We start from the raw sequence: 27,932 nt of genomic DNA on the forward strand, positions 1-27,932 counted from the left end.
GGATTAGCTGTGTTGGCACATTGTGGGCAGAAGAGCCTGTTCTATGTTCTTGCATTGTACTGCAGCCGCAAAACAACAAATTTCATGGCATGCAAAAGTTTGGGCACCCCTGGTCAAAATTTCTGTTACTGTGAATAGCTAAGCAAGTAAAAGATGACCTGATTTCCAAAAGGCATAAGGTTAAAGATGACACTTTTCTTTAATATTTTAAGCAAGATTACTTTTTTATTTCCATCTTTTACAGTTTCAAAATAACAAAAAAGGAATAGGGCCCGAAGCAAAAGTTTGGGCACCCTGCATGGTCAGTACTTAGTAACACCCCCTTTGGCAAGTATCACAGCTTGTAAACACTCTCTGTAGCCAGCTAAGAGTCTTTCAGTTCTTGTTTGGGGGATTTTCACTCATTCTTCCTTGCAAGACACTTCTAGTTCTGTGAGATTCTCGGGCCGTCTTGTAAGCACTGCTCTTTTGAGGTCTATCCACAGATTCCCGATGATTTTTAGGTCAGGGGACTGTGAGGGCCATGGCAAAACCTTCAGCTTGTGCCTGTTGAGGTAGTCCATTGTGGATTTTGAGGTGTATTTAGGATCGTTACCCTGTTGTAGAAGCCATCCTCTTTTCATCTTCAGTTTTTTTACAGACGGTGTGATGTTTGCTTCCAGAATTTGCTTGTATTTAATTGAATTCATTCTTCCCTCTACCAGTGAAATGTTCCCCATGCCACTGGCTGCAACACAAGCCCAAAGCATGATCAATCCACCCCTGTGCTTAACAGTTGGAGAGGTGTTCTTTTCATGAAATTCTGCACCCTTTTTTCTCCAAACTTTCCTACGTCCTCACCACAAAATTCAGCGTCAGAAGTTTGCAAAGGAATATCTGAACAAGCCTGATGCATTCTGGAAACAAGTCCTGTGGACTGATGAAGTTAAAATAGAACTTTTTGGCCACAATGAGCAAAGGTATGTTTGGAGAAAAAAGGATGCAGAATTTCATGAAAAGAACACCTCTCCAACTGTTAAGCACGGGTGTGGATGGATCATGCTTTGGGCTTGTGTTGCAGCCAGTGACACGGGGAACATTTCACTGGTAGAGGGAAGAATGAATTCAATTAAATACCAGCAAATTCTAGAAGCAAACATCACACTGTCTGTAAAAAAAAAACACAGATCCTAAACACACCTCAAAATCCACAATGGACTACCTCAACAGGCACAAGCTGAAGGTTTTGCCATGGCCCTCACAGTCCCCTGACCTTAACATCATCGAAAATCTGTGGATAGACCTCAAAAGAGCAGTGCTTACAAGACGGCCCGAGAATCTCACAGAACTAGAAGCGTTTTGCAAGGAAGAATGGGTGAAAATCCCCCCAAACAAGAATTGAAAGACTCTTAGCTGGCTACAGAGAGCGTTTACAAGCTGTGATACTTGCCAAAGGTGGTGTTACTAAGTACTGACCATGCAGGGTGCCCAAATTTTTGCTTCAGGCCCTTTTCCTTTTTTGTTATTTTGAAACTGTAAAAAGTGGAAATAAAAAAAGTAATCTTGCTTAAAATATTAAAGAAAAGTGTCATCTTTAACTTTGCCTTTTGGAAATCAGGTCATCTTTTACTCGCTTAGCTATTCACAGTAACAGAAATTTTGACCGTGGTGCCCAAACTTTTGCATGCCACTGTATGTCAGTGAGAATCTGATTCTATTTACATTAGCAGAGGGTTTTAAAAACCAGGCAACGTAAATGTAAGTAGTAGATTAGTAAGTAGGCAGCTAATTAGTAGAAGCTTTAGAATGGAAATAAGTGAAATCTCAGTCTGAACTAGTGGCAGAGGCATCATCACATTTAAAAAGTAATTGGAAAAACCGTGACATAACCTGGTGCTGGAATGTGGTATTGGGTTTGGTAACAGCTTACAGACATAATAGGCCAAATGGTTGTTTGTGTGTCACAGATGTTGTGATTATAGTAATGTTTACACCACATTTCAGTCTTTGCACCAACTTGGATTTATATATCCAGACACTAGGTAGTTTTAACTTTTCATTATTAAAATATTAATTTACTTTGAATTGTCATTAATTGCAGACTTTGGTTTCAAACCAGTAATTGCACCCAAATATGATTCAAATTGTTTGTGGTCAGTTACAGCATAACTGCCTTTTCAAATATTTTTCTACTCCTTCCAAATCTTTCTAGCTGAATATTTATCTCATTATTTTTTTTATTGTTGACTGTGTCACTGTGCCAAAGTTTTCATTCTTAGGCCTTCAGTATGCAGACACTGATTTACCCATTACATGTTGCTACTTGTCTTCTCTAAACTTTAAATTGTGTTGCAACAGACCTTCAGTGCACTTCTTGGGGCTTGTCAGCTTCCCCTTAGCATGTAGAGTTGTGGTGTGTATACACAGCTGTTATCAAAGGAGCTGTGTGGAACTTGCCACTAAATCTAAATGATAAAATTGGAAGAATTCAGATGTGTCTCTTGTCTGAAGTAGAAGTGCTTTTTTTTTAAAAAGAAAAATCTTAGTTTCCCTTTGTATTGCTTTTACATCCATTTTGTTTTACTGTTTTAAAGATGAAACAAAAAGTAGTCCTTATTGCATGAAACTGAGCCCTGAGTTACTAATATGTAAAAGGAACTGTTTACTTAAATATTCAACCAGAATGATTTGATGATTGTAATGTCAGGTGTGCGGGTTCATTTATTTTCCCCTTTAGTAACTTCTACCCTAATTACTATGCAGGTTTGTTTCAGAAAAGTTTCCAAAACACAGTTAATCCAACAGGTTAGCTGATTTACTAATATTCCCACATCTGAGTCAGGAGGTCATGGAACTCCCATGGGTGTTTTGGCTGATAATACATTGCAGTACTGGGATGCTGAATTGTTAAAAATGTCATTTGTCAGATGAATTAGAGGTCTTGTCTACCCCTTGGCATTGATGTGAAAAATCCCATACAGTATTCAAAGAGCAGCAGTGCTTTCCCCATTGTATTCTTCAATGAAAGTGACCTGAGGGTCCATGCAAGTTGTCTTCCATATTTTCTATATTGTGATGGTTGGCCACACTTCAAAAGTTATTTTGCTAAAGAAATCATTTGGTGTATCCTGGGGTTGCTGTGTGAAAGATGCTGTGTTTGAATTTTTTTAACTTTTTAATAAATGATACTCCATTAATATATTTGAGATTTTCTATTATTAACAGTTTCCTTTTACACAGGTTGAAGATTGTAAAAATATCATTTAAATGCAAACAGTTCTTCATTCAGCTTAGAAGAGAATTGGTGAGTAACCTTTCTGTACTTTTGTTTTAGTTTGAAATAGCTTTAAGCTAGAATTCTAAATGTAGACTTCAGTGCTAGTGTTTTATGCTCCATTAAATATGAAGCTATTTTGTCTCCACTTGTGTTGCTTTACATTTCACACTGGTTTAGAACAGCTTTGGATGAATTATAATGCTCAGTGGACATTCAGCAGCTAAATGAACATTGAGGAAAAGATGAAAGGACTGCGCACTATTATGAGTACATGTTCCAAACACTAGGCAGTGAATATCCAGCTGATGCATGCATGTACGGTTACAATGCCCTGTGTGTCATGTACCATGTAGTGTAACAGCAGAAGCAAGACACAAGATTCTCAAAGTGAGAAAAAAATTTGGAAAACTCCCTTCTAATCTTTTCAGATGAATCAAACTAGTTTAGGATATCAAATTGGTTATGACATTTGATTTCTACCTCTTCTATGATGGGAACTGTGCCCCAGTCAGGAACTGGTCCATGTCGCATTTGAGAATATACAGGGTAAGTGTTCATTACAGTAGTCTGCATTTTGTTCCATGGATGATTTTTACTTCATCTATCAAAAAGGCTAACACTGTAACCTTTTTATCTCCCTTGCACTATCCATATGCATGATCTTTGTACCCACTCTCTTCTTCCCCTTCCCCAAACCAGTGCCCCCCCACCCACCAAGCCCCCACACACCTCCCAAACATCATAACCAACCCAACCTACCTAATTAACATTTTTTTAACAGTTTGTACACATACTAGCTGTTGAATTTTTTTAAGACTACGATCAAATCTGAATTTGCTTTTCTATCATAGACAAACCCAGTGTTAAAGCTACCTGAATAGACCATAAGTTATAGGAGCAGAATTAAGCTATTCGGCCCATCAAGTCTGCTCCGCCAATGAAGTTGGCACCAAGGAGTAATGAAGGTCTTCTCACATGGGATCATTCTCCTGGCACTTTCTGCCACCTTGTATGAATTTCCAGATCCTAACAGTGACCTACTATCAAAGGGGTTAAAACTGAGACTGTATTCTAAATGAGTACAACCTGGGTTGACTGTTCACTGACTTGTAATACTCTCCTTCACTTGAATGTGCAGAGAATCTCAGTGGTAAACATGGAAACAAGCAATATGTTCAAAATACACAAGTTGAGCACCTAGTTTTTGATCATATGACTTTAATAAAATACACACTTTGAAAATCAAACATTGACTTTGTATGCTGTTTTGGTGAAAGATTGATCTTTAATCTTTCAATTATCTATACTGCTGCATTACAAGTAATTGCACTAACCAGAATTGGAATTGATCAAGAGAGATGATTTAGGAAGCATGCATGAAATTGCAGAAAAAAATTAAAAGTACTTCATCCAACTTTGTGTACCAAATGCTTGTATAATAGAATATATAATTTGCTGGGATCCTAATGATATTGGTGTTACTTGGATTTGTTTGAGTCTTTGACAACCTGACTTGAATTGTTAAGTTGAAATATGCACTTGTTTTAAACCCAACAAACCCACCTTGACAACAGCTTTAGAATCTCTATCCCTTCGAAATTGTAGAAAACAAGGACTACAGAACAAGCGCTGGTGGAATTAAATGGGAAATTGGGAAGCCAAAGGGTGCTTGAAAATGTTATGGGTAAAGAATATAAGAAATGGAAGCAGGTGTGTTGGAACCTTTGCATCTGCTCCGCAATTAAAATGGGGCTGATGTTTTACCTCAGTGGAAACCCTTGAATGTATTGTAAATGCTTGAAGGGATACAGAATAGAGTACTGCATTTTATATCTGTCTTGATGAAAGGGGGAATGATACAAACATTCACATTATGGAGGAAGAATGTAGAGCATTGGTAATAAACAGTTGACTTGAGGGTTCTTTCAGATGGATAAATTGCTAAATCTATGTAAAAAGGCTCTTAATTGAAACAAAACAGTAAATAGTACAGGGTATGACTATCATTTTATTGGTTATTTATATTATAAAAATATCAGTTATTTTTGGCTACTAGCATTGTGACAGAAGGTTATCAAATCATGTTTATTGTCTTATGCGCAAGTACGGGTACAATGAAAAGCTTGCTTGCGGCAGCAGCATCATAGGCACCTAGTTTCAGACAACACAGAACATATACATAAATTATACCAGACAGTGAAGAAAAAAAGACTGGGAAAACAAAACATGAGTGCAAAAAAAAAGTCCATGGTAGTGTAAGAGGTAGAACATAGAACAGTACAGCACAGGAACAGGCCCTTCGGCCTACAATGTTGTGCCGAACTAATAGAATTAGTAATCAAATGCCCGACTAAACTAATCCTTTCTGCCTACACAATGTCCACATCCTTCCATTTCCCTCACAATCATGTGCCTATCTAAGAGCCTCTTGAGCGCCCCTATCGTATTTGCCTCCTCCACCAGCTCAGGAAGTGCATTCCAGGCACCCACCACTCTGTTTCTTCAAAAAAAAAATCAAGAATATTTGCCCCACACATCTCCTTTGAACTTACCCCCCTCACCTTAAATGCATGTCTTCTGGTAGTAGACATTACAACCCTGGGAAAAAGATACTGGTTGTCTATCTATGCCCTTCATAATCTTATAAACCTCTATCAGATCTCCCCTCAGCCTCTACCACTCCAAAGAAAACAACCCAAGTTTGTCCAACCTCTCCTTATAGTCCATTGTGTTCTGTCGCTGAGGTAGGATTAGGGTTGTGCAGGTTCAAGAACCTGTAGGAAAGTAGCTGTTCCTGAACTTGGTGGTGTGGGACTTCAGGCTTCTGTACCTTCTGCCTGGTAGTAGCAGTGAGAAGAGGGCATGACCCGGATGGTAGGGATCTTTGATGATAGATGCTGCCTTGAGGCAGTGTGTCCTATAGATGTTTTCAGTGCTGGGGAGGGCTATGGCTGTGATGGACCATGCTGTGTCCGCTACTCTCTGCAGCCTTTTGCGTTCCTGTGCAATGGAATTGCCGTCCCAGGCCATGATGCAACCAGTCATGATACCTTCAACAGTGCATCTGTAGAAGTTTAAGGCCAAACCTCCTTAAGCTTCTAAGAAAGTAGAGGCACTGGCGCACCTTCTTTGTGATTATTATGGTATTGTTTAACTAAGGTGAAATCGATAGCCCAGTTCGTTGAATTATTGGAAAATATTCTTAGTGTAGATCAGCAGGTAGAGAGGCATAAGTTAAGCGAGGGCAATTTTAGAAAGGTAACAATATTCTATGTGTATCTTAGCAAGGTACTTGGCAGTCCCAAATGAAATTCTGATCAAATAAAGGTCCATGGATCCAAAAGTAGCAGATTTTTTTTTTAAAAATAGCTTTGGGAGAAAGCAAAGGCTAATGATAAATTGGCATTATTGGGAGTGGCGAGCTATGTGCTTCAGGATTCTGCAGGGCTCAGAATTGAGTCCATTTTTGTGTGGCTTATAAACAATTGGTCTTAATCAAGGCCTCCAGCCTATGCAAAGTTTTCAGAAACTAGAGAACAGGGATTTAAAGTGAGAAAGGAACCTGAGGGGCAACTTTGTCACACAAGGGGAGTTAGGTATATAGTGAGCTGCCAGAGGAAGTGGTGGAGATGGGTACAATTATAACATTTAAAAGACATTTGGATAGTTACAATGGGTAGGGGCGATTTAGAGGGACATGGGACCAATGCAGGCAATTGGAACTGGCTCAATTAAGCAACTTGGTCGGCATTGATGAGTTGGGCTAAAAGACCTGCTCTTTGGCGCTAAAATTATTGATGTAGTTAATAGTGAGGAAAAAACTTTTACAGGAAAACCTTAGTCGATTGTTTAGGTTGACACAAAAGTGACAAATGGAATTCAGACAGCAGAAATGTGAGGCAATGAGTTTTGGGAGAACAGTCAAGGTGAAGAAGTGCATGATAGTAGACTATGAACTTAAAGAAAAGCAGATCTTTAGCATGCCTGTCCACAGTTGCTTTAAAGGTAGAAAAACAGGTGGTTATGGTGCTTAATTTTTATTGGTCAAGGCATAGAATAAAAGCAAGGAAGTCATGCTAGAAGAGTAGTGTATTAGTCAGGTCACTACACTACAGAAAGAATATGGTAGTAACAGAGAATGCAGAAATGTATGATGATGTTGTCAGGGCTGGAAAATTTTAGTTATGAGGATGCATTAGCTATACTGGTCTTTTTGAAAGAAAGGAAATGGAGTGGAGAGTTATGGAAGTCTAGACACATTGAATAGGATAGACATACTTCCCTTGGCTGATAGATCAATAGAGGGGTCATAGATACAAATTAATTGAATAGAAGAGAGAAGCGAGTTGAGGAATTTTTTCTGGTAAGGAACTCATTGCAACAAGGGTGGTGGAAGCAAAAATGTAACATGTAAAAGATACCAGATTAGAACTTCAAGAGCTGACGTACTTGGTATTGGTTTATTATTGTCACTTGAACCGAGGTACAGTGGAAAAACTTGTCTTACAAACCGATCTTACAGGTCAATTCATTACACAGTGCAGTTACATCAAGTTAGTACAGAGTGCATTGATGTAGTACAGGTTTAAAAAAAACAGTAACAATAAAGTGTCACAGCTACAGAGAGTGTAATGCAATAAGGTGCAAGGTCACAACAAGGTAGATCGTGAGGTCATAGGTCATAGTCCATCTCATTGTATAAGGGAACTGTTCAATAGTCTTATCACAGTGGGGTAGAAGCTGTCCTTAAGTCTGGTGGTACATGCCCTCAGGCTCCTGTATCTTCTACCTGCTGGAAGAGTAGAGAAGAGAGAATGTCCCGGGTGGGTGGGGTTTTTGATTATGCTGGCTGCTACATCAAGACAACGAGAGGTAAAGACAGAGCCCAAGGAGGGGAGACTGGTGTCCGTAATGCGCTGGGCTGTGTCCACAACGCTCTGCAGCTTCTTGCGATCTTGGGCAGAGCAGTTGCCATACCAAGCCGTGATACATCCTGATAGGATGCTTTCTATGGTGCATCGGTAAAAGTTGGTGAGAGTCAAAGGGGACAAACCAAATTTCTTTAGCCTCCTGAGGAAGTAGAGGTGCTGGTGAGCTTTCTTGGCCATGGCATCTATGTGGTTTGTCCAGGACAAGTTGTTGGTGATGTTCACTCCTAGAACTTGAAGCTGTCAACCCTCTCGACCTCAGCACCATTGATGTAGACAGGTGTATGTACACCGCCCCCTTTCCTGAAATCAATGACCAGCTCTTTAGTTTTGTTGACATTGAGGGAAAGGTTGTTGTCATGACACCATTCCACTAAGCTCTCTATCTCCTTCTTGTACTCCGACTCATCACTGTTTGAGATACAGCCTACAACGGTAGTATCATCTGCAAACTTGTAGATGGAGTTAGAGTTGGTTTTGTGAACAGCATAGACAATGAGAGGCTCAGTGGCTACTTTTCTGTGACGTAAATTTCTAAGTCTAAGACCATTGTGAGATTTTTTCTCAATGGTGTTATACTTTAAACATTATTTTAGCAGTTGGAATACATTGGTGCAAATGTTGTATTTGCTTTTTGAGCACTGCAGTTTTTCTGGCCAAGTACTGATAGTTGGTGAGTAGGGACAAATTTGCATTGCTGTGGCTTAAAGGATGGAAGCAATAAAAGCAAATATTAAGCCCTGTTCGGTCACAAGATGGCATTGTCTTAATCATTGAGCAATAACTTGAGTTCTTAAAATATCAAAGTGTTTTGTATTTTTAGTCTATAGATATCCAGATGTCTTACAAGATAAATCAGCCATTTTGTTGTTCTGCAACATTTCAGCCTGTAAATGAAGGATGTACATTAATCAAGGATTCATGTTCTAAATTAGTTCATTGTATAACAAATCTTACAACAATGCATGTTCAATGTCACTAATTTGTGAAAAACAATAACAATGAATATTGATTTTAAGAATATTTGACCTGAATTTTGTTAGCATGTAAGTTTTGCTTAATAATTAAATCTATAAAGTTGCACAGCATCTTTCTTAAGTGTTTATCATTGGAGTATTTAAGATGTGAGGTTTTGAGAATGTTTTATGTGGTATTTCAGTAATATAAATGTACTGTCCAAAATATGATTGCATATTAATTCACTGGTAGTGAAGCCCTAAGACCTGTTTTGTATGTTATGTGCCAACCTGAACTGACCGCAGTTATAATGGCTTTGTTCTATACAATCAGCAAACTAAGGTCTTTGGTATTGTACTTCTAACCAGATCAAGTCTGGAGGAAATAAAATTATAATAACTACTGAAAATGGTGTTTGGAGAAATTTAAAATAACATTTCATCATTTATTTGGCTGGACATATCTAACAGACTTAGAATTTTAACCTTGGAATTTTGTATGTTACTACTTTAGAATACCTGTTTTTTAACAGGAATTTTTATGAAACAGTATGCCTCTCTCGACCTATTCCAGTATCATGACTGAATTTTTTTTTAAACTTTCTGCACATCAATTCACTATTTTAGGAGGACTACATAAAATTTTGCAGGGTGTTGTTTATGAGACACCATATATAATGTCATTTTGCAAAAGAAGCATTGGAATCTATCAAATATGTTGAAGGAATAGGTAGAATGTCTGTCCATAAAATTGTGGATCAACTGATATCCATTTCAAACAGCAAGCAGGGCAATGGGAGAGGTAGCAATTTATCAATCTGCTGTCCATGTAGTTAGGACCTACATATATTTTAAAGTAAATTAAAAGGCTGCACAAATGTTTTATGGAACTAAATTCCATTTCAAAGATTGAAGAAAAATAAATAGGAATTCAGGAATCTGAAATGGTGCTTTGAAATGCAGAGCTATTAGTACAGCATTTGGGGGAAAACTGATTACGACTAAAAACAGGTGTTGCCATTAGTTTTTTTTTAGTTACAACCAGCTGGGCAGAAGCTGATATCTTGAATTTAACACCTCAAACAATTATAGCAGTTTTTAATGCACAGTCCTTATCCTACTCTTGTATTGCTATATTTCCTTTATTCTCAGAGGCAGTAAGTTTTACTGAACTTGGATCTTTAATGCTTTTGGGAAATGAATACTAAGCCTAAGAAAGGAAAAGGATTGTGAAATATGAATACTTAGTATAGGTCATTTGGTCCAAATGACCTGCTTGTGTTCTGGATACTAAGCAATTTAAGTTGTTGCTTTTAGGGAGAGTTTGATGTACAGTTGTTGCAATTGAGACTCGATGCCAAAGTCAGTTTGCCATATTGACTGAAACTGAGTTTTCTGGGTCATTGAGCCAAACAATATTTACACTAGACTGAAACAAAAAACTGTAAATGCTGGAAATATAGAAACAAAAACAGAAAATTGCAGAAATGCTTGGCAAGTCAGGCAGCTTTTGTGGTGAAAGAAACAATTAATGTTTCACATTAGTGACTGTTCCTCTGACCTGAAATATTGCCTATTTCTCTCTACAGTCTTACTGATCTGTTGAGCATATTTGGCATTTTCCTTTCGTGTTAACCTCAACCTTGAGGTTGGTGCCTACTGCACAGTCCCAGGTACTATCACGTGCTAAATCAGGACATTCCATGTTTAGGCTTTGCTGATACAAATTTCTAGAGTTTTGTTAATAGTGGTCAATTAATTAATAACGATGACAGCAGAAATAAGTATTTAAAGTAGAATTCATTACGATGTAGTCAACAAAGTTGTTTGATCAAATTGCACCAGTGGGACTTACAGAAAATTAAACAAGTTTCTTTGGTTTTAGATATTGCTAATTACACTGGAAATTCTAAAGAAACATTTGAACTTAATCAACCATCTTAAATTTCTCTCCATCCAGCATGACTCAAGAGAAACATTACTAGGGTTTAATATGGGGAACTACCGAGCTTGTAAGAATTTATGGAAAGCCTGTGTGGAGCATCATACGTTCTTCCGACTAGAAAGACCTGTACCTCCACAGAAGAACTTTTTTGCACATTATTTTACATTGGGGTCAAAGTTCCGATACTGGTAGGTCCTAAAGATTTGTCATATAATTGCCATTAGCAAAACCAATATGACACATTGCTTTTATTTAGACTAACAGCACTTTTATTTGTTTAAAAAAAATAGGTTTTGGTATATCATGTATCAATGGTGCTGTAACCTGTAAATTATGATCTTGCCTGGTATTTTTTTCAGGCATGCATTTTTTTTATACATGTCAGTAGTTTTAATTTAAATTAGACAGTAGTTTATTGTATCAGCATTATGGTTCTCATCTTTCAGCTTTTTATAAAAGCGAAAGTATATGTCCACCACTAAAACTTGAACATGCAGCAATCTTCAGAATGATGTTTTCTTCGGACTTCCATTCTTTTTGATTTTGCCCTTTGCTGGGCTTGCCTTGAAATTAGTGTTACTTTAAGTCTGATTCAGAGTTTTCCACTGTTTGGCTCTAATACGGGGAATGTAACTTTGTTTTATCAGTAAGCAATACATCATTGCATGTCATTATTAAACCCAATCTAGCAAATTTTTAGCATTTGACCACCTCAACTTTTATAATGTATGTGAAATAGTTGAGAACTGTTAAATTATAATTGCCAATTTCTGGTTACCTATGTTTTCCAAATTATAATGGACCAATATGTCCAAAGCTTTTTAATTAAACTTGCCTAATTGGATAACCAGATTTTAATGTTAGGCTGTGTTAAATTCCAAACTTGTAATAAATCTTCTCGTATGAACCAATTGAGAAGGAGATCAGGTACTATATGCATTGATGTAAAGGCACTGGGGTGTATTTGCACATTGATAGGGAAAATAATCAAACTAGAACCTTTGACATCTTTGCACCATAGTGTTTAAAGTATTCCTCGTGCACAACTTTGGGAATGAATTTATATTAAAACAAGGTTTCAGAATTCACACATGAAAGAAGATTGTGCACATTGTGAGTATTGAACTAAAATGCTGCAGAAGAATACAAATAGACAGCTATTTTCTATATGGAATTTGATTAGATTTGTCTGGTTTTAAAACAAACATTAACTTTGGGTCCAAACTGGTGTTTAAAATTTGCAATATGATTTCAGTTTACAACCCATTTTGACAAATCGTTGCTGTAGATGTTGAATGCAACACAAACTGAACTATCCATAGTTCTTTGGGCCAGAGTTGCTGCTCCTTGCAAGTCTGTGAATGTAGTCATGGTATCGCCACTCAATGATAAATGCAGTCTGTGACATCAGCATACTCTTAGCATGAGTTCACGCAGATGTGAACATAGTGAAATTCTTAAGTACTTCATGCATTTTTATATGAATGTTACAGTAATTAAGATCTTTGTCACGGTGTATCTTAAAGTAAATTGATTATTAAATCTCCCATTTCTTTTTAATGTGCAGTGGGAGGACAGAAGTTCAGTCCGTGCAATATGGAAAAGAGAAAGCAAACAAAGACAGGGTATTTGCCAGGTATGTGGTGTTTATGCTGCTGTTTTTAATAGGAGTTTTTAAATTAATTAACATTTTGCAGAACATTTGCATAAAAATTCAAAAGTAATTGTACTACTTTTGTGAGTGACTCTCATCATGACACCTAAAAACCTTTCCACAATCCACAAAATGAGTTTATTACTGTAGTTCCAACAACACTAAGATAATTTCAACTCCATTCAGGGTGAAGTGGACCACTTGATTGGTAACCCAGCTCCTAGTCCTGCCCTCCAGCATAGCTGTAGTGCTCCCTCTTCATAATCCTGCTGGTTTCCATGATACAGGGGTTTAGCATTTGTGCACCACTTTATTAAATGTTCAGCATGCAATAGTTGTGCAAGTAAAGCTCTCGCAATTCTCAGGATAAAATTAGTTGCATGCATATTTTTGTCTTCCTGTTATACTGGCAACCCCCACACCACTGCAGTTTGAGTAACAGAAATTTGCCCTCGCAGAATTCACAAATCACTACCAAAAATTCTGCCATACGAAATAAAAATTTGCTTTCACGAAATATTTGTGCTAATTGAAAAGTAATTATTTTTCAACACTCGTTTCTCGATGCATGTGCAGATGACATGGCTTTGTGTTATGGAAAATCACAACACAGATGGCTTTCTAGCATCGTAATCCCTTCTTCCACTGCCGCAACCCCCTCCCCTCCATGACATTGGGTTACCTGATTGAGGTTGCCAATATGAACTTATATTGGCATCACCAGAACTCAACAACTGTCCATTTTAGCTTAGTAAATAACATGAATGTCAGCATTGTTCTGTAAATGTATTTGATAAGTAGCTAAGGCAATATTAAAAATCTATGAATTGGAATTCAGCTAAAACCCATAACCAATGCTGCAAGTTATTTTATGGGTTGGAGATTGTAAAGCAGTCTTGTTTTACTCGTGCCAAAGGATTTCTTTCTCACTTTGTTGCATGTGCTCTTCCTCACGTGTACATTTTTCCATCCCTAGCACCAACCTCAAGGAGGCCAGGTCATACATTCAGTTTATGCCATTAAATTTGTTTAAACTTGGCAATTTATCAGTTGAAATGGCTTAGCTATTTACTTCATGTGCAGATAAATCTCGCATATCTATAGTGAATGCAAAATGTACTTATTGGAGGGTTATACTGACGTGCGTGCTTATTAAAATTTGTGGCATTTGAGTGGAAACACAAGCAAATAAAACTAAGCCCTCTGGGATTGCCAGATCATTGTGGCTGTTGTGTCCCCACATGCCATAATTTAAGGTGGCTGAAAGCCTGGGCAGGATGTGTGTGTCAGCAGTACTAGCAACACATTATGGAGTACTGAGCTTTTATTCCGAAATGTTTTGAAGCACTTTGGGAATTTCCCTATGATAATGCTGAACAGAAATGTGAGAGTAATATCCCATTGTTACATTCATACAAGAGGTTGCATTTGTATAATCATCCAGGCGTCCTTGTGCTCAGTCAAAGCATAAGCCAATTATAGTTATCAGACAAGCAGTCAATCTCCAGATGGCAGCTGAAAGATGAATATTGGGTTATGTGCTTGTGTCTTGGAATAGGGCAAGGACCTAACTGGTGAGGTGCCTCCCTGTCAAGGCAATTTGTTGCTTAATGTTATAGGCAATCTTAAATGTATCCTCGTAATGGTATCCAGGTTGAATGTAATTCCTACAATCCATGGAAATACTTCACTTTCAAAAGTTTGTGCCCAAGTTGACAGCTATCATACTTAGAAAAGAATAATAGAAGCTATAGGAAGAGACCACTCAGCCCATTAAAGATGTGTCACTGTTGTTGTGTTCCTTTAAACTGCATTATAAATTTAATGTTGGTATGTGTGGTTGCCAGCAATATCGGTAAAGATTGCCAGAAACATTGTCTAAAATATGAAATAATGGAATAGAATGGAATCAGATTTTTAATCTAAGATCTGAAATCAAGTGTAATGCAAATGAACCTATTTTAAACTGCAGCATTTAATTGATGTGTTTGCATTGTGTACACCATTTCAAAGGAAATTGGCTTGCTGTAAGTGTGGCTTTATTAATATTGTGTACAAAGTACCAAAGCTTATTCCCCTAAGGTTGTCATAGGAAAACATTTGGGATTGAGTATGACTGCTTTCCACTCCACTTCAGTTCTGTGGGTTCTGAGGTAACTTGAGACCATAGAGCTGCAGACTTTGCCACTGCTGAGGTGGGTACCTGGCAGGACAAATGAGTAGGCACTCTTTCTGCCCTTTACACGTGTGTTCCTGGTACATGGACTTTGTTCTCAGTGCCTTCCTGAATGCTTCTCACTGCTTTGAGCAATCATTGGTCATGAATTCCTCTAGTTTGAAGAAACCAAATACAGATGGGTGACTGCTTTGCAGAGCACCTGCATACAGTCCTCCAGGGGCAACTTGAAGCTCCGTTGTGTGCCTCTTTAATTCTCCATTCAGTTCCCACTCTTAACCTATTTGTGGCCTGCTGCAACATTATAATGAAGCACAATGTAAGCTTGAGGAACAGCGCTGCACCTTCCTTCAAAGCAAATTGCAGCCATCCAGACACCCTGTGCAACTTCAGGTCATTCTTTCTCTTTGTGTCAGAATTGGCCATTTTGTCTGTAAGTCATCCAACTGTGATACTAGCTCAGTTTTTCTCTTTCCATTAGTACAACCTGACCTACTTGTCATGCACTACATCCTTGCATTTCATCTATTTTCATGTTGTTTTATCTGTAATCTCACTCACTAACTACACTCAATTTGAAACTTTTATCACATTTGTATTCTCTGACTGCCCCTCATTAACCCATTGATCAGATGACCTCTAGAACTCACCCCACAAGTAGCTTGGTCTCACCCTAGCAGAAATATTCCCTTTGTCCTTTCCATTCCTCCCCCCACCCCACCCCACCCCACGTTCTCTACAAATTAAAAGTAACTTGTTCTGAAGAAGGTCTTTGACATGAAACTTTTTTTTCTTTCAGTAGATACTACCCTGACCTGTGTGTTCAACATTTTCTGTTTGTTTCAGATACCCAGGAGTAGGTGTGAATGTTGCATTTTTTTTCCAAGGCAGTTTTGAGAGAAACCTTGAATCATTGCCTCTGTCCACCTGTAATCTCTTGCTTTGACAGTTCAGAATAGTGTCCCCTTCAGGAATCTGTTGGGTAAGCGAGTGACATGGTGTGTCCAACAGAGCAGCTGATTATAGTTAGGGTCTCCCATGCTGGGTATGCTGACCTGATAGTTTGCTGATGGTTCGTTTCTGGCAGTGGATTTGGGAGATATTACTGAGACAGTGTTAGAGGTATCTCTCCAGTGTTTAGGTGCCTTCAGTAAGTAGTTGAGCATTTGACAATCTGTGGAAAAGTGTCTGAACACCTTAAATTTGGCACAGACTTCTGGAAAGCCTTGATGTCTGTATGCTTCTGAGACTTGGGTTTTTACAGGTTATGCATTTAAGGTGAGTGGGGGTAAGTTCAAAGGAGATGTGGAGGGCAAGTTTCTTTTGTTACACAGATTGATGGGTGCCTGGAATAGTTGATGCAAATATGATCGAGGTGTTTAAGAGGCTCTCAGATAGGCACATGAATGTGCAGGCAATGGAGGGATGTAGACATTGTGTTGGCAGAAGGGATTAGTTTAGTTAGGCATTTAATTAATAGTTTAGTTAAGCACAACAATGTGAGCCAAAGGGCCTGTTCCTGTGCTGTACAGTTCTGTTTTACAAGTCTTTAGTCAGTTATTGTAATATTAACACCTTTCTGGAGGTGTCATTTTTTATTCTGATTATTGCTCTGTGTAATATCTACTTCAAAAATGCTATTACACGTCTTTAATATAGTCGTGGAGTACTACAGCACAGAAACAGGCCCTTCAGCCCATCTAGTCCATGCTGACCTGATCTTCTGCCTAGTCCCAATTACCTGCACACACCACCCCCCCCCCCCCCCCCCCCCCCCCATCCATGGACCTATCCAAACCTCTCTTAAATGTTACAATTGAACCCACATCTACCACTTCCTCTGGAAGCTCATTCTTCACTCAGAGGGTAGTGTGAGTGTGGAAGTTCCCCCTCAGATTCCCTTTATATATTTCACCTTTCACCCTAAACCTATTTCCTCTAGTTCTAGTCTCACCCAAGCTTAGGGGAAAGCGCCTGTATGTATTCATCCTATCTCTACTGCGCATAATTTTGTATATTTCTGTGCTCCAGGGAATAAAGTCTTAACCTATTCAACCTTTCCCCATAACTCGGGTCCTCAAATCCCAGCAACATCCTTGTAAATTTTTTCTGCATTCTTTCACACTTATTGATATCTGCTGATGGTTCATTGACACAATATGTCATTGTTTTTGGTATGGCCAACAATTATTGCCATCTTATTTTGCCTTTGAGAGATTGATAGTGACCTGCCACAGGGAACTGCTGTTTTCTTTGTTGTGAATATCCTCCCAAAGCATTAGTGGTTTGGAAATTGCAGTGACAAAGAATGATAGTTGTATTTCCAAGTAAAGATAGCGTGACACTTCGAGGGGAACCTGCAGGTTGCAGTATTCCCATGCAGCTACTACCATTTTTCTAGGTGGTAAAAGTAGAAGGTTTTGGTAGTGGTGTGGAAGAAACCTTGGTGAGTTGCTGCAGTGCGTTTTATAAATTCTACACATGTGACTAGGATGTGTTGAAGGCAGAGTAGGTGAAGGTTTCACACATTATGAAAAGCAGTTGTTGCAAGTTCAGATTTTAAAGAATTATCAGCTGTGCAATAGTTAATTATCTACAGATTATTGGAGCATGGAAAGAAAAATGAGGAATAAACCCTTTTAGTGTGGTGAGAAGTAATTTTGTCCAAGTTTTCACTAGTTTTGTCTCTTTAGTTATTGGCATGCAACCTTTGAGGGGACAAATGGCTGTGCAGACACAACCATGGTGGTCAGATAAACCACAGCTGAGAACAGCTCACTGATGCAATGTGGTTGCATTTTCTGTGAAATTTCCAAGTGCACAGGAAATTCATCAAACCCGTTTGAGAGTGGGTGGTACCACGAAGTTAAAATTGTCAAGATATTTTTCCTTCAGTTGTTAGATAACACTCAAAACTGCACTGCCTTTTCAATAGATCCAGATTAAATAATTTCATATCCATGTATTGCAGGTAATTTTTCAAATCGTGATCTAATGTACAAAACTTGTTTGAAGATTAGGTGGAGTTGTGCATTAATCAACCTATGGTTTTTGTTTACTTCGCTGTAGGAAAACTAGTTTAAAAGGGCATATTTTCAAATTAGCTGCTTGCAACACCCTAAATGTCTGAAACGAACAAGTCATGAAGAAATGTGAATGGTGAGGCTGTGGATAAATATTCCATATTTTACTGGTTTATTTTACGTTTGAATTCTGGTTTAAGCTGTTGCAACAAAAGTGGTTTTTAATGTGTTTAGTTTGAGGTTTGGCATGATGTATTTATAACACTTGGTGTTCAAACTAAATAATAGAAAATCATTTGTTAATTGAGATGTTGATGTGTTGGTAAATGTCTTCCAGTATTTGTAATTTGTGGAAATTGCTCACTTGCCTGTTTTAAGTTGGACTGTGGTGGTTTTTAAACATTTATATGGATGGTAGCTAAAGCATTGCAAAATGATTTTACAATGTTGTTTGACCTGTCCTTGATGTAATGTTGAGACCTGGTATTGGATGATGATAGTTAATTACAAAACTAGGATTGCTTTTCTTTGAATTTAAAACAAAAGTATTGGTGGAAGTTTTTAGGATATTAAAGGTAAGATGCATGGAAGGAAATTATTTGGAGGGGCTTGGAGGCATTGTTAAAAATTAAACCTAGAATGAAGTTAGAAAACCCTGCTACATCCAAGAGTAGATAGTGGTAGGGAAATCTTTGTGCAAGTAGCAATTGATACAAGACCAATTGGTGAACAAATTGGTATGAATTTAACATTTTGGGTAAAGGCAGGCAAATGGAATTCAGTCATATCATCTATTGTCTAATGTAAATGGCTGAATGGGCTCTGGAGACTAAATGCCCTCATCATTTTCGTATCATTTTAAGTACCTATGTAGTTCTAATTACTTTTATACCCCCTCTGCTTGAAACCCAATTGTGAACCATTTTTAAGCGTTCTATTTTCTCTTTCAATGATTCAGATCACCCAGTAAACCATTGACAAGGAAGATGATGAGTGGGATGGACTGGGAATCTGTAAGCAGGAATTCACTGTCAGATGATCGACTTGAAACGCAAAGTCTACCTTCACGTTCTCCACCTGGAACCCCAAATCAGTGAGTAGCAAATGCAAGCTTTTTACTTAAATGGCAAGGTAATAGATTTTAGTAGCACTGTTTCTATTGCAAATATTTTCTGCCTCTGATTATTTGCTGCTATTTTTGTGTATTCATCACTATCATGTGTACTCTATCTTAGTGTTTTGATAGGTATTAATTTCCAGCACGCAACAGGGGAAATGCATGAAAATATTGTTGGTATGGTTCACCTGCATGGAATTTGGATGGTTCTGCATACTGCTTTGAAAAGGCTTTTCATTTTCATTTGTGGCCTTTAATGAGCAACATAAAATATCTTAAATGCTTAATTTTGTGTAGGTAGGACAGATAGGAGAAAATAGGGGCCATGAATTAATCGGTTGCTCAACTGAATTATTCCTCTGGTTACTTAAAAGAAGTTGATGCTCTCATTCAGATCCGTTAAGAAATAGAGAGTCGGATATCACAGAGCAAGAACCTGTGATGTTTCCTAGTGCATTCTATCAGCCAAGTTGGTTAAATAAGTCATAGAGGCTGGGGAAAAGGTCCCTTGCGTACTCCTGTAAATAACCTGCAAATCATGATGTGGAGAAGAAATGTCGACTGCCTCATGGTGGGGGAAAAAGTCTAATGAACATAATTTGGCTCTGTTTGCATATAAGATTATGCAAGACTTTAGAGGCACATAATTTTTATTTCTGCAGCTGTTGAGCCACCAAGTCTGATTTTTAAACCACTTACAACGATATAGCCTGCCTATGGTGAAAATTGAATCAGCAATACCTTGATGCTAAACAACTTTTAGAGTTGTCTGGTCATTGACCTCGATCATTAACATAGACATGTAGCCTTACCCAGATGTAGCCTTATCTGCTGAGAATTTCCAGTATGTTGTTTTCATTTCAGATTTCGAGTATCTATGGTATTTTGCTTTTGTAAACAAGTTTGTACTTGGTTCACCTAAACAAGAGTTCTGATCTCCAATTGTGAAGAATTTCTGTTATGTTTAAATAATGCTTTATAAAAATACCTGGATTTCTTCAAATCAAATTTGATCCAAAGGACACTGCAATTTATAACTCTGATGTAAAGATCATAGTTCTGTGGATCCTAGATTTCTCTTCAATATTGATCCATCCAATTCCCTGTTGAAAGCTGCAATTCAGTTTGTGTCCACCACCCACTTTAACAGTGCACTCTGGATGCTGAACACTTGTGCATAAAATGAGAGGATATTTTTGCTAAAATCCCATAGTATTTAATTTTGCATATTCTCTAAACTTCATATGTTATAGTGGCATACATCTTTTTAATTTTCAAGGGAAATATAAACCCTTCAATATAACAGATTACCATAGTGTACACATGATATGGAGGCAATCTTTTTGGTTAAAATTAAAAATGATTTGTAGTCATATAGCAACTTCCATGGCATAAATTTTAAAGTGTAGACGCAATTGCAACATAACAGCCAATTTGTGCACAGTAGTTAACAGGTAGATCACCACCTAGAACTGATTCTTCATGTTCTTTTTGACTGTCATTAATGATTCAGTATCAGGATAGTGACAGGAAGCGTGAGTTAACGTGTGTTGAACACTGCACAAAATGTAGATTGCTGAGCTTTCCAAATTTCTGATCTGGACAGTTAAATGTCATTCAAGTTTGTGCACAAAAATCAGTTGCAACTTTGTTAAATGGTAATGCACACTTATGGAACACCAAATATTTGTAAACATAAAACAATCACCAAATACATCTTCATAATCAATGTCAGTTCTTGCATTTATCTCTGCCTGGCTTTGTTTTGAAATTTTTAGGGGATGCATTCTTAATGACTGCAGTCACACATTTCTAAACAAAAATGCACAAGGCAAAATAGAGTGGGAAGCTGAAGCAGTTTATCATGAATTATTTTTATTCAAATGGGTCTTCATTGTAGTAGCACTGATCCACTTATTAGTACAGGAGCATTGTGAAAATTTTTGAACACGTCTTTTTGCTCTAGTCCAATTAAAGGCACTTTCCTTCTCTAACAACACGAATCGATAGCTAACTTTTGAAGGCCAATACGATAATTTAAATGTGGCGTTATTTTTACTGAAGTATTACTTCAAGATTGTGGGAATAGAAATGCAGTTTGTCCCTTACCGTGAGCACACAACTATATTGAGTTGGAAAATGCTGACATATTCAGGTCAGGGATCATCAATGGAACCTTTCAGGTCAATTTACTGACTTTCCAACAGAACAAAGAAAAGTTACAGATCGAACATGAGATGGAGAGAACAAAGGGAATGTCACTGGTAGGGTGGATGGTTAAGGCTTGATTTTTGCCACTCACCTGTCTGGAGGAGGTATTAATAGATTGAGATGAATGGGGACAGAAAATAGAAAAATAACCATGCTAGAACTATGGGATTTAAAACATTGCATTTGATGGAAATGCCAAAAGAGAATGCTGGAAATACCCTGAAGGTCAGGCAGCATCTGTGGTGGGAGGCAAAACTGAGTTGACATTATAGGCAGCTGACCCTTCATCAGAACTGGGTAGTTCTAACACACACTGGAAATTCATTGTTGGATCCTGAAGGCCTAGTTGGAAGATGAGATGCTGTTTTCAAATATGTGTTGAGCTTCATTGAGACAGTGTATGAGGTCAAGTGGGAATGGAGTAGAGAATTAAAGTGATAAGCAACTGGAAGATCAGAGCCATCCATGTGGAAAGAACATTCGTGTGGACTGAACTGAGCAAAGTGGTCACGTAATCTACGTTTGGTTTCTATGATTCCAGAAAAAGTGTTTGGGTCTCCAGGTGGTGGGAGGGGAAGAAGTAACAGGACATGTGTTGAATCTCCTGCAGTTGCATAGGAAAGTGCCATGCAATGAGGAGTTGCCATTCGTGGAGATGAAAGCAAACCAAGGAGTCACAGAGGGAATAGTCTCTGTAGTCTTCCACAGGTGCTGAGGAACTAACTGAGCATTTAAAGCATTTACTTTTTACCTCAGATTTAAAGCATCTGCAGTTTTTTGCTTTCTCTACATCGAGTTGGCTCTTGCTAATACAGTCCATCCAACCAGAATTTCCTCTTGCAGTTTCTCGTCTTCTGTATTTGCCTGATTCTAGATGGAGGACCTATCTTACTGCTTCACTGCATCCAGAACCTCAGCAGCTGGGGCTGGGAAATGTTGGGGCATCCAAGAGCATTGTGAGGACGTCCTGCCTGCCCTTGAAAACTTGTTACCCAAGTTTGCCAGCTGTCTAGATTGAGGATCATTTAATAACTTTTGCGTCCTTTTCATGATTACTTAAATTACTAAAACAGAGTTAAATAAAAATATTTTTAAACAGTTGTTAAGAAACACTTCATGAATTATTTTGCTTATTTTTTTTATCTGCAGCCTTACCGTTCCCATTGAGGTCAATGGAGGCTTGGATCTAGAATCCCAGAGGGAGTTCTATTTTCCTTTTTCCTTGCAGATGTAAATGCTGGGGAAGTCTCAGACTTAGCTCTGCCAATGGGCTCCATGTGAATTACAGCAATGGAGCAAGCTGACAAATTTGGTATTTTATCTGTTAGTAAGCCCAAGACTCGCATTTGTGCAGATGTTTTGGTATTGCTACTGCTTAAACAGCTAACTACCTACTTTTCCATTTGGAACTGCTGAGCATTAGTCAGTGTGATCTGGTGCATTGCAATGTAAGAAAATGCATATACATTACACCTCAAAAGTAATTGAAGTTGGAAGTGTCTCCCACATCCTGGGATGTAAAAGGCGCACTGTACGAGTTCAAGTTATTGAAATATAAAGTTGTTCAGTATGTAATACTATTAGGTTTTTTGTGGAGGAGAGTACAGTGGTGAAGAGAAGTTTTGTATAGCGTTTATAAATGGCTACATTATTGTCATTAGTAAACACATGTTGTGATAGCTAATCTGGTGACTGTATATCTAATTTTACTTTTTTTCTCCTTTGTATTTAAAACTAAAACTACCAATAAATTTTTGGAACAAAGTCGGAGCTCGACATTCACTCAGGAAGGAAGTCGTCTGAGACCTTCATCTGTAGGGCATTTGGTTGACCACGTAGTACACGTTTCATCAAGTGAAGTCTTTGCTAACCACAAATCTCCTTCCTCCACACAAGCAAACAGTATTATTCTGGAATCATCTCCGTAAGTTTCTTATCCATTACTTGCCACGCTTTTTCAGGAGATTTATCTATATCTAGGCATTTCAGTTTATTGGGGTTTGGCATCTTGACTGGAAAAGCAAGAGTTCACGTATTAGATTAATTTTAAAAATATGCTTTCTTCATTAGTCTTGGTTTTTGAATTTACCTTATTTAGAGCTAAATTTGTGCTTCAAACAAAAAGGTACAGTACCAGAACAGGCCCTTCAGCCCATGCTAGACTTGAATGTGAGATGTTTTAAATTGGAGCCACAGCTTCTGCTGTTCAAGATTTAAATTGCAGTTTGTATAATGAGATGCTTGAGATGGTTTAGCTCTCATTGAATTAATTTAACTTGCAGGTAGCTGTACATTTTATTGATATGAAATTAGAGCTGCTTTATAGCTTGAAGTATAAGTATCATACTAATTTGATTTATCGTATATGGAAATAAGCTTTGATTAGAATTAGCAGATCCATATCCAGTCACTTGAACTGATTCTTGTACTTTGATGCAGCTTGCAAAAATGATAAACTGTAGACATGTTTAACATTTCTTTGGAAAGAAATACGTGCTCAGATAATGTAGCCACTGTACAGTGTATATCATTAAGCAGATTGTGTAGGGTGTGGCATTAGAATATGCTACTTCATCATAGCAAAGTAAGATTCTATCTATTCATAATTCTGCTAGATGAAACAAGCAGGGGAGTTCTTGGTTAAAGTTTTAATCTTGAAACTCGCAGCTTGTATTAATGTAAAAGATGTACTTTTTTTCATGGAAGGAAAACTGATGTATCCCATCTACAAAATTCACAACTGCCCACCAAGATATTTTTGACAGGACTTCCCAACCCCAGCTCCCTACTGGTTAAAAGAATAAGGGTAGAGTAAAGACTTGGCGTATCATTTGGAGCTGTAGCAGTCCAAAGCCAAACTATTTGTTGAACAGCCTTCAATCTTCAGAATGCTGCTTGTGTTTTTCCACCACAATAAAGGAAAGTGCTAGAAACACGCAGCAAATGAGTCTGCATCTTTGGCTAGAGGAGTGTTATTAACCTCTGGTATCGCTTATTGGATGTTGAATGACCCAAGGAGAGTGTCCAATATTGCGATTTTGTTCTGGAATTTCTGGAACCTTGTTGCTCACTGTCTTTAATGTTAAAGCCCTAAGTGGAGAATGAAACCAATGAATCACTCCTTGTTTAATGTCATTCCCTCCTTGTAGAGCATTTAAAAAAATTTTGCTCAAGTTCTACTTAAATTTGTTTAAGTATTTTTTGCCAACAAGGCAGTATCTATTTGAAATTGCAGTATACTAAAGCACTAAAATTCTTCTAGTTGTCAGGAAACAGCTGGAGAAGGACAGCCTCCTGCATTGCCACCGAAACAAAAGAAAAATACAATTCTGTCTCACCAGGCTAACACTTGCCAGCAGGAACTGGGCTCCCACTACCATGACTTCTTGGATGTTCCACTAACATCAGAAAAGTCTACAGTAAGTAATGTTTGAGCATTGCATTTTACAGAATTTCAATGGTTATAGCGTTTGGCCTGTCAAAAGAAATCCAGCTTATTCCAGTCTTCTGCCCCTCTCCCATAGCCATGTAACTTACTTCCTTACAGGTACCTATCCAGCTCTCTTCTGAATTAGACCACAAGATATAGGAGCAGATTTGGGCCATTCAGCCCATCGAGTCTGCTCCACATTCAATCATGGCTGATTTTTAACCCTATTCTCCCACCTTCTCCCCGTAATCCTTAACCCCATTACCAATCAAGAACCTAGCAAAAGACTATGATGCTGGAGGAAGTCAGCATGCCAGGCAGCATCCGTGGAGAAAAGCAGTCAACGTTTCGGGTCAGGACCCTTCTTCAGGACTGAAGATAGGAAAAGGGGAAGCCCAATATATAGGAGGGAAAAGCAGAGCGGTGATAGGTGGACAAGAGGGGAGGCAGGTTGGGCACAAGGTGGTAGGTGGATGCAGGTAAGAGATGGTGATAGGCAGGTGCGGGGGAGGAGGGGCGAGCAGATCCACCGGGGAATGGATCACAGGTAAGGAGAAAGGAAGGGGGAAAAAAGGGAGAAAAAAGAAGCTAGGAAAGGGAAGAAGCATGGTGGGGGGGGGGGGGGGGTGTTGGGAAGGGGGTTGGGGATTACTTAAAGTGGGAGAATTCAATGTTCATTGAATAACCTAGCAATCTCTGCCATAAGTGCACCCAATGACTTGGCCTGTAACTCCTCTGTGGAACAAATTCCACAGATTCACCATCCTCTGGCTGAAGAAATTTCTCTTCAAAAGGATATCCCTTTATTCTGAGGCTTTGCCTTGGATCCCAGCCTCTACTACTAATGGAAATATCCTCTCCACATCCACACTATCCAGGCCTTTCAGTATCTGGTAGGTACATCCTTCTGAACTCTGAGTACAGGTCCAGAGACCTCAAACACTCCACGTATGTAAAGCCTTTTATTTCTGGGATCATTCTTTTGGACCACCTGGATCCACTAAGGGCCAGCACATCTTTCCTTGGATGCAGGACCCAAAATTGCTCTCAATGTTCCAAATGCAGTCTGACCAACACCTTATAAAGCCTCAACAGTACATCCTTGCTTTTATGTTCTAGTCCTCTCAAAATTAATGCTAACATTGCATTTGCAGCTTTTACTACTGATTCAACCTGCAAGTTAACCTTAATGGAATCCTGAACTAGGACTTGCAAGTCCCTTTGCACCTCTGATTTTTGAATTCTCTCCCCATTTTAGAAAATAATCTACACCTTATTCTTCCTACCAAAGAGCATAACCTCACTTCCCTACACTGTATTCTACTAATCAAGAACCTATCCACTTCCGCTTTAAATATACCCAATGACTTGGCCTCCACAGCCATCTGTGGCAATGAATTCCACAGATTCACCACCCTCTTGGCTAAAGAAATTCCTCCTCAACTCAGTTCTAAAGGGATGTCCTTCTATTCTGAGGCTGTGCTCTCTGGTCCTAGGCTCTTAGAAACATCCTCTCCACGTCCACTCTATCCAGGCCTTTCAATATTCGGTGGGTTTCAATGAGATTCCCCCCCCTCATCCTTCTCAACTTCAACGAGTACAGGCCCAGAACCATCAAAACGCTCCTCATACATTAACCCTTTCATCCCCGGGATCATTCATGTAAACTTCCTCTGGACCCTCTCCAATGCCAGCACATCTTTAGATATGGGGCCCAAAACTGCTCACAGTACTCCAAATGTGGTCTGACCAACCACCTTATAAAGCCTCAGCATGATATCCTTGCTTTTTATGTTCTATTCCTCTTGAAATGAATGCTAACATTGCATTTGCCTTCCTTACTACTGACTCAACCTGCAGACTGGGCCATAATGCGATCAGTTCCTTCATCCAGATCATTAATGTATAAAATGAAAAGTTACAGTCAAAGCACTGACCCCTGTGGAACTCAACAGAGTTTTTGACTCTGCTTCTACTAAATTACCCATGGCTGTACATTCAGAAAAGTAACTACTTCACTTTTTAAAATGTTTTTCTCATATTTTGTTTTTGTCCATCACTTTCATTCTCTGTCCCTGGATTTTGACCCTTCCACCAATGGGAACTGCCTGTATGCTTCATGATTCTATTGTCTCAGGTCTCCTCAGTCTATTTTTGTTTGCTAGGAAACTAATGCTGACTTCTCCAGTCTGTCCACATATCTAAATCCCTGAATTATTTTAGTGAATCTGCATGCCTTCCAGAGCCCTTACATCTGCCCTGCCCTGTCACTTTCAATGTACTGTGCCCTTCACATTTCATGTCATCTGCACCCTTGGGCATGCAAATCCCTAATATATATTTTAGAAGAACATGGTGGTATCACCTCTGGGAACTCCACTACACCCCTCACTCTTGTATGAGAGAATACCCTTAATTGCTCTTCTGTTTCCTAGTCCATTTTCTATCTATTCTGCCCCTTTTATTCCATGAGCTTCAATCTCGATGACAAGTCTATTGGGTCACATTTTATCAAAAGCCTTTTGGAAGTCCACATGTAGCACTTCAACTACATTTACCACTTTAACCTGTTACCTAATTTTAAAAAAACTTGAAATCTGTACTTTTTCTCTAATCAACCTATGCTTATCTAAATGACTGCTAATACTGACTCATTGTCTCTGCAACATTTTTCACCATCCAGGTTAAACTGGTTTTTATTTTTGAGATTTATCCCTATACCACCTTTTGAACAAAGGTGCAACATTTGCAGTTGTTCAGTCTTTGTGAGCCATCCCTGAACCCAAGGATGTTTGTAAGATTATGACCAAGGCCTTTCCAATTGCCTTTTTTTCCACCCCCTCCTCTGAAGCATAGGATACATGTCATTGGGTCCAGATGATTTAATAACTTCAAGTGCAGCTAGTCTTCCCGGTACCACCTCATTGTCAAATTTTAGCCCATCCAGAATCTCAACAACATCTTCCTCTGAAGCTGCAGCAGCAACATTTTTCTTTGTGTGAAGACTGATGTGCAATACTCTGCTAGTACCTGAGCATGCTGTCAAATTCCATGTAGATTACCTTCTCCATTTGGCTGCACCTCTTATTAATGCCCTTTTCCAGTTCTTACATCTGTTGAATATTTTTGGAATCCCTTTTAATTTTGCTGCCAAACTTTTCTCTCTTTTTTTCTCTCTTTGATTCCAGTTTACCTGAGTCAGAAGAGTTCTCATCCCACTGAAATTCTCCCTTCTC

At 38.5% G+C, this 27,932-nt stretch overlaps 1 protein-coding gene across 2 annotated transcripts in view; it reads left to right on the forward strand.

The window, feature by feature from the left end:
• ptpn4a (protein tyrosine phosphatase non-receptor type 4a) overlaps positions 1 to 27,932 on the forward strand; it is a 179,017-nt gene that overhangs the window by 112,098 nt on the left and 38,987 nt on the right. For both annotated transcript variants that reach the window (XM_052010826.1, XM_052010835.1), the window contains 6 exons: positions 3,220 to 3,283; positions 11,101 to 11,273; positions 12,653 to 12,721; positions 18,897 to 19,031; positions 23,032 to 23,190; positions 24,529 to 24,685. In XM_052010826.1, coding sequence (XP_051866786.1) covers positions 3,220 to 3,283; positions 11,101 to 11,273; positions 12,653 to 12,721; positions 18,897 to 19,031; positions 23,032 to 23,190; positions 24,529 to 24,685 — 757 coding nt within the window. The remainder of the gene's footprint in view (positions 1 to 3,219; positions 3,284 to 11,100; positions 11,274 to 12,652; positions 12,722 to 18,896; positions 19,032 to 23,031; positions 23,191 to 24,528; positions 24,686 to 27,932) is intronic.

The sequence above is a fragment of the Pristis pectinata genome, chromosome 1, assembly GCF_009764475.1.
Source record: "Pristis pectinata isolate sPriPec2 chromosome 1, sPriPec2.1.pri, whole genome shotgun sequence".
NCBI lineage: Eukaryota > Metazoa > Chordata > Chondrichthyes > Rhinopristiformes > Pristidae > Pristis > Pristis pectinata.